At 35.4% G+C, this 13208-nt stretch overlaps 1 protein-coding gene across 29 annotated transcripts in view; it reads right to left on the minus strand.

Moving 5' to 3' along the window:
- RBFOX1 (RNA binding fox-1 homolog 1) overlaps positions 1-13208 on the minus strand; it is a 1102859-nt gene that overhangs the window by 4270 nt on the left and 1085381 nt on the right. For 5 of the 29 annotated variants that reach the window (XM_050317474.1, XM_050317473.1, XM_050317467.1 and 2 more), the window contains one exon: positions 11530-11582. The exons of the other annotated variants lie outside the window; for them this stretch is intronic. In XM_050317474.1, the coding sequence (XP_050173431.1) occupies positions 11530-11582 (53 nt within the window). The remainder of the gene's footprint in view (positions 1-11529; positions 11583-13208) is intronic. 29 annotated transcript variants of the gene reach the window in all.

A 13208-nucleotide genomic window follows, 5' to 3' on the forward strand; every position in this document is an offset into this window, starting at 1 on the left:
TAAATGCATTATCAGGTTTATGAGACTGTTAGGGATCAGTATCAGGCTAAGGAGAGTGGCTGTAGAGTGGTTTTAAGGAATATGCTGGTCTCTCATGCACATTCCTGATCTTTCTATAGAAGAGACACTGTCTCCCTAAACCCCTTGCACAGCTGAAGTCTCAGTTTTCAGGCCAAGTTGCTGCTACAACCAGGCAAAGTCAGTGATGTGAAAATCAGATTTATGTCATTTCTCCCCATACAAAATCCTTGTAGTTGAAACTACTTCAAAGCTCCTTTACATGTACACCTGGTCCATTTGCTAGTCCAGTCCTCTGCTCCACCTGGAAATGCAAACTTTGCTGCCCATTCCACTGTCACCCCTGGATATTCATCACCATCAGAGAGATGGACATGTCAGCTGGGTACAGGTTTCACTGCACATCTCAAACACTTTGTCTATAATCAAAGAATTTCCATTTGCTCTCAGGTGTCACATAGAACAACAACAGTAATCTTGTAATTACAGTGTTGTCCTGTATATGAGGGCCAATATAGTAAACAAGCTAAGTTTTAATTAATACCCTTGATATCTTAAAAAAATTAAAAATCATTATTTTTTTAGCCTTATGTGAGCATTAACCAGAGACTGGTCTCATTCTGTAACTACCTTATTTTTCAGATACATATATGAAATTACTTTTTTTGAAAAGAGGACAGTTGTCTTATTATATCATGTACTTGCTCCTCCACAAGTGGAATCTGATTAGTGGATTCCTAGCTAATCAGCTGAGGGAAAGCTGAGAAATGAATGTTCCCGTGGCATATGCAATCCTCCACCACCCACAACTGTGGGTCCTGGCTGTGAGGTAGAGAAAAGGTCCAAATTATCTGAACTAGATACTCCCACCTACTCAGTGACATCTTCAAGGAAGGAGCAGAAATTATCACAGACAAGGTAGTCTTTAATTCTCCATCTCACTGAGCCAAAATTGCAAGATTAGGAGGGATTCATTTCGTATGGAAATCCCAGCAAATAACCTCCTGGGACAACTGTGCTAGCTGAAGGCAAAAGGGTTCAGCAAGGAAAAGAGAGAGACTGTACATCCCCATCCCTGACTCTATGAACAAGCCCAGGGTCACAGATTTGCAGAAGTCATATGCTTTTCCTTTTCAAAGAATATATAACCACACACCTTGATGGAAAAAAAAATAAAAAGTAGAAAAAAAGTCAGCAAGTTCAACCTTCCCAGTGCATATTGGTTAACACTCAGTATTGTGAATTAACCAATTTTTCCCATCCATTTTTAGTAAATGTAACATTTGTCTGTGTTTCTATAAAGTGCTCTAAAATCTGGGTGTTTCAGTATGAAATAAAACCATCGCAGCTGAATGCCTTCAGCTGTACTGTCCTGTTTACTTAGTAAATCCAAAGGACTAATACATTAAAAATGAGTTAAACTATTAAAAGTACCACAAGTTCACGAATTGGGCTCTATATCTTATCTATATCTTACTCCACACCTATATTTACTTTAGATTTGGGCAGAGAAGTCCTTATTGCTGTCAAAGGTATACATGAATATCCAGGGGGAACAGCGTATTAGGCAATCACTTTCCTTAAGACCTGGTCTCAAACTCAGGGAAATATGTGTAAAAGACTTATATAAAACATATTAATTCCTCTTTCTATATCAATTCTATTTAAATGTTTGGTATCCATGAACAGCTATTTCTGGAAACTATCCAAGGCAGTTAACAACAAAGCAAACAGGCAGTTCCCACTGAAAAAAAAAGGGAAGGAAAATCGATCACAACAGTCTGTGTTGGGTAAATGATTTTGGGATTCTTTGAGTTGGAAATGGAGCCTGAGAGTTGTTTGAGCAGGTTTGACACTGATACCACACCCTGGAGCCTCTTCAGTAGGAAGACCTTCCTTAAACCTCAGCCTTGGTAATCCCTCCACATTAGGATGCAAATATAGAGATTTGATAGTAGCCAAAAGAGAATCTTTTATGTCTTGTCCTTCTACACTGAAGAAGACATTACCTCTGTATGCCTATTTTTAAAGTCTGAGAATCCATTTTAAGCAGTGTAAACTTTGGATTCTTTTCAGCCAAATCTCATTCAAACAGTAAGAAGACATCCAGAAACGGAAAACAATTAATTCAAACCTAGCTATGTTTTCAGCACTAAAAATTTCCCTCATGGCCCAAGTAACACAGATTAACCTGCCTGGACTATTATTATACAAATTTAATGCCATGACTATTATTTTTAAAGCAATGGGACTCAGTATATTTCTTTTTTTCTTTTTTTTTTTTTTTCTGACTATCTGTGTGTTGTAATACTGAGCAAGAACTATAAATTTAGTTCTGTAGCAATTACATTAATTTTGGCTGCATTTTGTGTCCATCCTACACCCCAGTCCTGCAGGATCCTTGACTATGTCCCAATGCCTCACAAAACAAGGTCACCCATGACTGGGCATTCAGTAGCCTAAATGCAAGGGCCACCTATAAGGAAGGAACAAGCCTGAATACATATTTGTCAGGCTTTATTAAATTATTATTATATTTAAGTCAGCTACTGAAGAAACTGGCAAATTTACAACACTTATGTAATAAAACATGTTGCTAATATTATATCATGATTTGACAGAAATCTTGACAACTAAGTGGAAAATACGGATAAACACACACATTAAGCAGTTTCAAAAGATGTGACTGTTTCAACCCAGCATTGACTTCTGAGTGCATTTTATTACTCCTTTGCCAAAGTAGTAATCACTTATTCTCAGTGTTTTACATTGCTTTTCTTCATCCTACTTTATAAACCATGTTTCTTAAAACAAAAGAGCTTCGAAGTAATCCTAACGTGAGAACTGTGACCAAAGTTAATCCTTGCTCCTTAAAAGGAATGTTTTACATTTATATTATGATAAGGCTAAAGTTTGTACTGTGATATTAACATGGAAATGATATTTCAGAATTAGTAATGCTTATATTCTTGTTAAAATAAGAAACACTACTTCTCTTTCTTTTACAGGATATTGAAATTCCACTCAAAAAACTGTGTGCAATGCAAACACAAAATAAAATATAAAAAGTATTCTTCCAAATCTTCTGTAAAAGAAAATAAAATATATGAAATTAAATTGCAAAGTTCTCATTTTTGCACCTTCCTAAATACACTTGACATATGTAAGCACAAACACGGAAGAATATATTTCCAAAGGGGAAGAAAGAACACATGCTCAGATATTATCTGGGAAAAAAATGCATTGAAATTCCTCTGTGATGAATAGACTTTTTTTTCCTCCTCAGGGTGACCTCTACCTTCAGAATATGATGGTTTTATTATGATTAATAAATTTCATTTCCACAGAGGAAAGGAACAGTGTCAGCTTAAACTTAAAGCAAGTGGGTTTCTTTTTAAATGCTAATTTTTAAACACGCCCTTGCATGACACCAAATTTAGAAGCTCAGAAGGTTAGCAGAATAGATTCTGATTTCCATGCTGAAAATAGTAAGAAGGATTTAAACTATATTGTCACACTGCAAATCAGTAAGCTGCTTCAGTCACACAGACACTGGTGCATTTATTCACTATTATTGCCAGCGTGCTTACTCCTCATTAAAATTAGTGGCATTTAAATGCTTTGTGATCATTTACACTGGAAATAATCATTCTAGGTAAACAAATTACTAAAATTTAGGACAAGTATTTTGAATAAATTAATAGTCAATGGGATTATCTGTGTATTTCACAGGATGTTAAATCAATGTATCGAAACGAATTTGTGCATCCACAAATCCTTGCCTAAGAACACATCTGATGAATGATTTTGATGAATCACTAATTAGCACAAGGTATGTCCCATTAGTTTCCAGTATCTGGGACAAGTATTCAGGACATAATGGGAAAAGAAAAATCTGTTTGCTAGCATTTTGTTACCATATTGACAGTGGTTCTTAAATAGCTGGACTAACAACTGACTGGGAAGTAACTGAGAAAAAAAGTGTAGCCATGCTAACATCTGTAATTATAACTGTAAACTACTCAGCATCTATGTTCTTTAGTTATGCTACTTTTCAATCTTGTCAATCATCTTCAGCAGAGGGTTTAAAAATGTTAAAATACTACATAAAGGACAATTTGTCATCCATGAAAAAATGGGGAAAAAAAAGAAAATTAAAAATGGGAAATTGTGAAATTTATTTTAGTAGGGCTTTTTAAATGGAATATGTAAGTCTTCGGTGGTAGGTATTGTTAAAGTCTCTCTAATTATAATTGCAATTTCAGGATTTTAAGTTCTTTAGTACTATGGCTGTATTTCCATACAGATCTAGCAGACAGTGGAGATCCAATACTGGACACATTTAGAATAACATACAAATTATAGGGTTTGAAAGCAGCATCAATAAGGAAAATTTCACCCTACAAATAAGAACCAAGTTAACACATTTTTTCACATCTAAACATCACTGGAGGAAATAAAGAAAATTATGAATCTGCTTAAGAATTATGAGGATAGAATTTAAAAATTGGTCACTACCTCAGCTAAATCTGAGATCTCACACCCCATTACTTGCCATATCACAAGCAAAGTGTGTATACCACTGAAAAGCTCATATTTTTAAGTTTTCCAAATATTATCCATTCTTTACTAGATTTGGTTATAACTGAACAATCAAGTGAAAAAACAGTTTCTTCTTCAGACCTATATGTATTGAATCTTTAACCAGAATAACCTTAAATTACCAAAATTTTTGTGCTGACAATTACTACTGAGTTTCACAAGGAACAACTGATTGAGTGGGTTGTGGTGAAGCTGGAGTTGGTCCAGTGCAGGGTGTTTTGGTGCTCCTGCCTGCCTGGTCCCCCAGGGAATGGGCATCGCTGCAGGATGTGCCTCTTGCCATTGGCAAGGTGGCACAGGAAGGGCAATCCACAGCTCCCCTCTGGTACTCAGGGAAATTTTAGACAAAGATGTGAAGATTTTAGTAAAGAATTGGAAGGAATATAAGGAAAGCAAGGGTAACCTGGCCTTGTCCAGAAAAACAATTCCAGTAACTATCACAGTGCTGTTTCTCTGCCTCACGTAACTGTGATGACATGAGCAGCAGAGCTCCTTCCTGTCCACACCAGTCACACACCACACTGCTGAGCAGCATTTCAGGCTTAGTAGGTCAAACCTGTGCAGCAGGAGTGGTCATTTAACTTAAAATTCATCTCACTGCAGTAGGATGGTATCTGCTTCTGGTGTTCAAAGCTTGCACTCAACCAACTAACTCCATTTTAGGTATTAACACCAATCAACTTCAGGCATTTCAGTCACCTGAATGATCAATTAGTCTCCATATCTTAGGAAGCAATGGAAAAAGAGGTCCCTGAAGTTTTAACTTAAGACCAAGAAAATTGAAATCTGCTGATAAAAACAGTTTCTGCTCATTTTGCTTGATTGGGAAGGTTAAGGATGCTAAAATTCTTTATGCAAAGTTTTAAATGCACATTATCAAACACTAAGGTCATTGCACAAGAAAGGACCATAATATACTTTATTGCATATCATCTTCCTCTTTCATGACCTATAATGTAATAGGTCATAAATAATGATTTGTGATGTGGAGCAGAGAAATAATTGGGAAGAGACAGGCAGCACAAGAAAACAGGGAAACTTCAGGGTGTGAGGGATTTCCTATCAGTACAACACTACCATTCCTAGGTTTTCACAGAAATAAAAAACTTGACCAGGGTCTTCTAGGGAGAGGGTGATAACGAAAGGTTTCCATTAAAGGATCTTCATAAATATGTCACTGATGAAATATTAAAAGCAGTGTTTACTTTTTCCTGCAGGATGGAGCAAGGAGACACTTGAGAAGCCTACGCAGAATTTTCTGTATGTAGAGATGAATTTCCAGTTCTTGACTGTTCACTTATTTATGTTGCAGCTGAATTTGGCCAGTTAATTTTCTTGTTAATTGACAGGCCTATTTTGCAGAAATTTTGGTTACTGGTGCTCAGATGTGGTTTTCATTTTTACTTCTGTTTGATAACCTGTAGCTTCTTTTGAAATTTGTGAGATGTTTACAGACAGAAAAAGCTGAGCTACCACCTTTTTAAACATTGAAATAAATATGATTGGTATTGGTTACTTTGCAGAAACATAGAAGTGTAACAAACAGCAGCACAGGTGACTTTCCCCTGAGCTGATGCTGAATAACTGCTATGGAACAATGCTAGGGACAGACCTCAGCTTAAAAGCTTTCATTCAAGCTTCAGTCTTTCTGTCTGGATTTACACAAATGTGGGAATTTCAGTTGATGCCTAGTCAAAAATCTAACATAATAATTCTATACTGCCACTGCCATCTTTCTGTGTAGCCTCTATCTGAGAAACTGAGAATTCATATAAAGTTCTTTAAAAAAAGCCACTGGGTAAACTGTGGCTTGCCATCAAGTGACATCTAAAACCAGCTGTATTCCAATGAAAACCAAGTATTTCTTTGATCTGTAAAGCATTTTCCTATTACTACTAGGTGTTATATTTCATGGCAATAGACCTTGAAGAAATTCTTATCTAGTTCAATAATAAATATATTGAGTACTCTGTTTATTAAATTTTAAAGCAGTCTTTTGTGCTTGTGTGTAAAGTTCTGCAGAATGCAACCAGAGTATTTTTTGCTTTATGTTTTAAATGGAATATGATAATCTCAAGATACTAAAACTGAATCCTTGCTCATTTAATTATTGTATATAGGCATACAAACATGCACACACACAGACCATCGTTCATGTGCCCTATTTCCAGGCTATCAGAGAGAAAAAAAATCCAGTTGCTTCATTAAAAAAAAACAGCCCAGAAGATGCACACATGCTTCTAACGCACTTGTTGAGGACAAACACAGATTATTCACTATTTCTGTTATCAAAGGAGCTTCACATTGCAAATCCTCCATTTACAAATCACAGAACCTCAGCTTTACTTAATCTTGTCATGTTGTCACATTTGACTAACCATGCGAACTGACCTAGAACTGCGAGCACGGGGAAGGCAGAGCTGTCAGAGAGATAGTGACAAAGATGCCAGAAAGGGCTGCCAGTGTTTTCACTGGGTGAGAGAAAGGAATTAATCAAACTTCATGAAAGAAGAACAGAGGATAATCAAAGTGTTTACTGATTTTTATCAACTGATCCAATAGCTGAACATCTTTACCACACAACCACCGAGAGCAGTAAAAGCTGTAACAAATGGAATTCCATATAAGCAACTATTTATGGCAGCAGTAAACACAAGTTTAAACTGCCAACATAAAGGACACTCGAATTTATAGAAGAAGTTTAATTCTGTGCATTAGTGCAACATTTCCTAGTCTTTCCAGAGCAAAACCTTCAGTATCTGCTATTTTTCACAGGGAACAGCAGTACAGTCTTAAATAAATACTAGCACAAAGACCTTACAGATGCTACTTCATCTTCATTTTTTATTTGATTAGTGGGAGAGCATAATATAATAATAAAAGCATCTCATAGAAAATGGTTATTTTCCCAGTCAAATTGCTTCATGAAATGAAGTCAAACCCATTGGCAGCAACACTAAAAGGGAAGAACCTCTCACAACTGAGCATATGTCTTCACACAGTAATTCTAACAGGCTAAAGGAAATACCTCTGAAGCTGCATTCTTCCAAAGCAGTTTGGATTATACGCTCTCAAAATCCTTTTGCAAGAGTGTAATCTGATCAGTATCTCCTACCAGACACACGAATAGGTCAGTGAGATGTATTCAAGTATGTATGGTAGAATTTTGACCAGCTAAAATTATTCATATAACATAGAAGAGGCAGGTTTGCCACAACAGGCACCATAACCATTCTAAGCACTTCATCCAATATTGATTTGCTTTTAAATAAGTATCTCCATGTTTGCTATTGTTTAATGAATTACATTTGGGGCATGTGTTAGTGCCGACAGGTTAATGATGGTATAGAGGAAAATTGCAATGATTGGAGCAATTGCAATTGTTAAAAATGGCCATTATTCTTTCTCTTCAAATATTTCAACAGTACAAACTCCAATGTTTGTTTCCTCAAGCTGCCTGCTTTCCTAGAGTTATAAAATGAAATCTTTCAGAATGTTTAATCTATTTTGGAGACTGTATCTTTCTCCAAGTGGAGGTCAATAACTTAATCTAAGACTGTCAACTTTTAAAGCTTTATAAAGCATTTCCTTTGCGTGCACACACAAACACAACACAATCCCTCCTCCTGGGGCTGATTCTGCTCAGAAATGTAAATAAATACAGTCACAATTGGACAGATGTTATATCCACTTCCACCATACTTCATTGTAAATTCAGGTTTATATATACACTTGCCTCTCTGTTATTTCAAAACCATAAACTGCAAATACACTTGGGAGAAAAATAATACCAAGCATGCATCCACACTGGATTATTTTGTTTGTACATGGAGGTCACATAACAGTTAAAAACTGCAAGAAGAGAGAGAGAGTAATATAAATCTGGAATAATGATCCTGTCTCATTTTTACACAAAAAATATAAAATGTAATATGCAGGTACATCCGAGAATGCACTTGGAAAAGATACTAAAAATATTGTTTCTTTACAAACTATGAATTTTGATCTTATAAAACCTAAAAGAAAAAAAAAATAGATTGAGCACTGATTTGAAAAATCCACTAAAAATGCCGAAGATGCAAAATGAACAACGTTTTCTGCAACCTACACGTAAATAAACCAAGGGTTTATTCTGGGTCTCATTCTGATTCATCCAGAGCCTGACAGGGCAAGATGCCCATTGCCCATCATCAGCCAAGAACCTTAAGATTAATTCTCCCCAAATGTAACTGTGGTCAGAAATTTGCTAGAGGAAGGTCTTCAGAGATCCTTGTTAAAATTCCATCATCAAACTGCTAGGAGGTTTCTGATAGTTTCCCTGCCTCTGTTCTAGTTCAGATCTGTTTGCAAACCCTTTAATCATTCCTGCCAGAGAAGATCTATCCCAGAAGTGCAGAACTTCTCTTCTGAAGAGTAATTATTTTTAGCCTCAGAATGCACTGGATGCAATCAAGAGTGAAATGCTTTTAAATTTCCCATGGAAGGATCCCTCTGGCAGATACCTGAAGAGGTTTTCCTTATGTAATGTGCATTCAAGAACAGATACACATATTTAAACAGAAATGTGTATAAGGACACGATATCTGTTCATTAACACATTTATCTACTCAAGATTACTTTATTCCCAAATCAAATAAGATTATCATGTGGCTGAGGGCTAAGTATCCTCTGGCAGGAATGATAAAGTATTAGGGAGAGAAGAGCGAAAATTACCAGCAGAATCACCCAAGACCTCCCATTTCCATTGGAAGAAAAAGTTCCAACCAAAACTTTCCTTGTTACATTACTATTTGAAGTCTACAAAGACACACATTCTTTACAAGGAAACAATACAAACATACATATACTCACATTTCAAACATTGAGCATATTATCAGTATCTTCACTTTATACCAATTTTACAAACACAGTTAAATCACTGCAATTGAGTTTAGGAGCACTAAAAAAAAGCACTATAAAATCATACTGCAGGTGTTTTGCATGCATCTGAAAAACCACAGGAAGGTTAACTTTGGTTCTAAAGGTTTATGTATCTCTATATATGCTCCATGTATTAAAACAGAAAACATCAGGTAATAAATTAGTTGCAAGTCAACTTACAGATTCAAAAGACCAAATTCAACTTTGGCAACTTGAATCCCAGGAATGTGGGCCAGAGAATTAATTTTTTTATAAAGCCAAAAGTCCTTTAAATTCTATTACTAAAACTTTAGTATATTAGAAACAGCAGATACAGGCTTTCATTAGCTTTCCACTTCATACCTTACTGCAAAAAAAGGCACCTACAGTCACTTATGATGGATGTGTTTATCATATGGTCAAAAATATACCTAACAAAAATACCTTATGGTTGAATCAATTCAACAGAGGTAATCAGCTGGTAAACTGAAAAGTTTTAATAAATATATAGAGAGATCTATTTCCTTTTGTGTAAAGTTCACTGAATGTACTGATAAATAAGAGTGTCATATATTTTGTCTGGAATTCCAATAGAGAATGTGTATAATAGACTCTTGGGCACTTAATTTGTGCCTCAATTGAGGGGAAAAAAATGTCTTCATTAGAGCAATAATTAATGCTTAGAAGGGTTCACTCTGCAAAACAGGCCCCAAAGACCCCACATCTAATTCAAGAATTCCAAGTATAAAAATTGCTAAAATTTATTCTGACTTAGAAAGGCTTAGATTTACAAATTAGTAGCCTTCCTACTAGAGCTCACTGCAATGAAGAGCTGAGCAGGAAGCTCAAGGGAAATAATGGAAGTGAAAATCCAAGTCTAGTGATGTCAAGAATGTGACAAGTTTTGACTTCTCAAAATGTATTTTATTTATGATATAGGACTTGGAAAATTCCATGTTAAATCAGGTTTTATTACAGAAGAACTTTTCAGATTACCACCCAAGTTGCTATAGCTAGCATAGACATTACTACAATTTTAGCATATTTTGGGTTTAGTTATGATTTTCTTTTTCATAAATAAATCCTCTTCCCTGTTTCTATGTAGAACATTATGGCATAAACAGAAATCTCATCACCTTTCACTTATTTCTGCTAATATAAGACTCTATAAATAAACACTTCTTAATACCAACATTTTGTTTCACACTATATACCCTTTCATCCTTCAATATGAGCAACTTCTATGAACTTGATTTTTTGCATAACATTATTGGCAGAATAAGTCCCATCACTATTTATTTTGCCTTTTGATTTCTTATGTAGCAATATAATACCATCCTTACCTGAATTAAGACTAAACTTGTTCAAACTCTATTGCTTAAAAGAGAGAAAATCCCTTGACATATTCAATATATTTACAAAATACCATTACCTTTTAAAGACATTATTCATTCTTCTGTTCCCAAGGCTTACAACACGATAGTATATCAAGACTTTTTACTTACTAGAGAGCGATCCTCTGAAGGCACAGACCCTCTCTCCCACTATCTTATCCATAGGATAGACTTTGTGAGTGCTTTAGGGTCTGCAGTACCCTTGTGGGCATCGTTTGCCCCCAAAGAGTTGAAAAGAAAATTGTTACATCTATAGCACTTACAATGTCCTACAAACAGCTAAGCCTTCACTCTTGTCATCAGTTCTGTTTGGTTTGGCTTTTTGAAAGTCCCACTCTTGATTGCACCGCCCAGTAAGTTTTTATCAGAAGGTTTAACACATCCTTATGCACTAGGCCATATGATATTTAAACTGGAAATAAAACACCAAAGTCAGCACAATAGGCTAATGGCTTTTCTATGGCAGAACCTATAGGCTGAAGCTATAAATTAATCAAACTATCCCAAAGATTTATACTCTGGACTCTCCTAGGCCTTGTCTTACGATTAAATGCAGCATGTGAAAAAGGATATTGAGACCTGGATGGATGCATCAAGAAGTAGCAATGATTGTTACCTGCAGAGGTGTTACAAGAAATTTCATCTGCTGCAACGAAGACGAATTGATTTCTGCAAGAGAAGATAAAATTCACAATACTGCTTGCTGACTGGGAAATGTGCTAGCTGCCAATTGACTTGATGTTTACAGATGGGGGAGGGGAAGGGTGCTTAATTTTAATGAATGTAGCAAGAAAAAGTGTTGACGTATTTCAGTACTATAGAGTTCATAAGGATCATGAGGTAGACATGCTGGGATCTTTTAAATGAAATAATGGTGACATTTGGATATGGACTATGTACAAACTCTTGCATTGGAAGCTTCATGTTTAGTGTTACAGATATGTCAATATATTTATGAAGTCTAATAAAAATAAAACAATATATTGATATAGCTATTAAAGGGCACTACTGCAAAATATGTAAAAAGCGCTTTGGAAAAAAAATTAAATTGCAATTTACTTTGTGCATCTGAAAGGAGGATATTGAAAGTAAAATATTTTGCTTTTTCTACATCTAATATAACTGCAATCAGAAAATTAATTTTCTGCTATTTGTTAAAAAAATGACATAGTATATTCTCATATACTGTCATCCAAATACATAGAAAAGTCTTTTGCAGAATCTTAGGAGAATAAGCTAGATATATGAGTAATTTAATATAAACCTTCTCTTGCAAAATTCTTTTATAAACCACGTAACATAAAAAGAGAAATGCTAAACACACTAATATTTCATAATGCAGAAAACTTCATTATGCCACAAATCCTGATTTGTCCTTTCCGAAGTCAAGGCAAACAGGATTTGTGTTACTGGAAACCATGTTTAAGGATTAACATCAAATGATTCCTTTATATGCATATACACAGCTTCCTTGCAATATTTTGGTGTTGTGCAGGATTAATAAAGAACCTGGGTGAAGTGTTAACACTTGGGTTCACAAGTTTTACTTGTTTTACTGTTTTACTCCCAACTGCACTGAGCTCCTGCCTCCTGCACTGCCTGGCACATCGAAAAACTGCAAATCTCTATTCTGCACAGCTTTAAAATGCAAGAGCCTAATAAATAGGTGCCAGAAGGAACTAGTTCTGGCTAGTATTAAGAACTACCTGGAAAAACTGAGCTCTGCAAGCATTAAATACCCTGAGGATGCTACTGAAAACTAATTTGTTCAGGAGCAATCGTCTCTTGGGGTAACAGAGCCTTGAAGATTTAAACCCCAAGAGAACAAAATCTATTTTTATTACTTCACCTACAATGTATTAGAGAGAGTTGAAATTTCTCATTTAGAAATCTGTGAACCTTGTTACTTAGAGGTTCACATTTTAGGGGAAAAAACAAAAGAAGGAATCTGCAATCCATACTACAGGGACATCATTGATTACATACAAAAGCAGTATCTGACCACTGCCTCTGCCCTACCAGAGATACTTCTAGTGTGAACTTAGTGATCAAACTGAATATTCTTTCATTATCACCTGGATGTACAATTGGTAGTTTTGCTCTTTATTTTGTCATCTGCAACAGTTTCAAAAGCTAATGAGATTTACCTTGCATGTAATGCTAATGACATGAATTTAAAAAAACCAAAGGGGGATAAATTTCACAATGTAAATACAGAGCTACTCTGTGTTTCTTAGGTAGCATAATTTGTCACTGTATTTACTGCTATCACCTCTTGTGATAATTATATATAGA

The sequence above is a fragment of the Myiozetetes cayanensis genome, unplaced genomic scaffold (assembly GCF_022539395.1).
Source record: "Myiozetetes cayanensis isolate MyiCay16 unplaced genomic scaffold, myiCay2020 scf20-37, whole genome shotgun sequence".
Taxonomy (NCBI): Eukaryota; Metazoa; Chordata; class Aves; order Passeriformes; family Tyrannidae; genus Myiozetetes; species Myiozetetes cayanensis.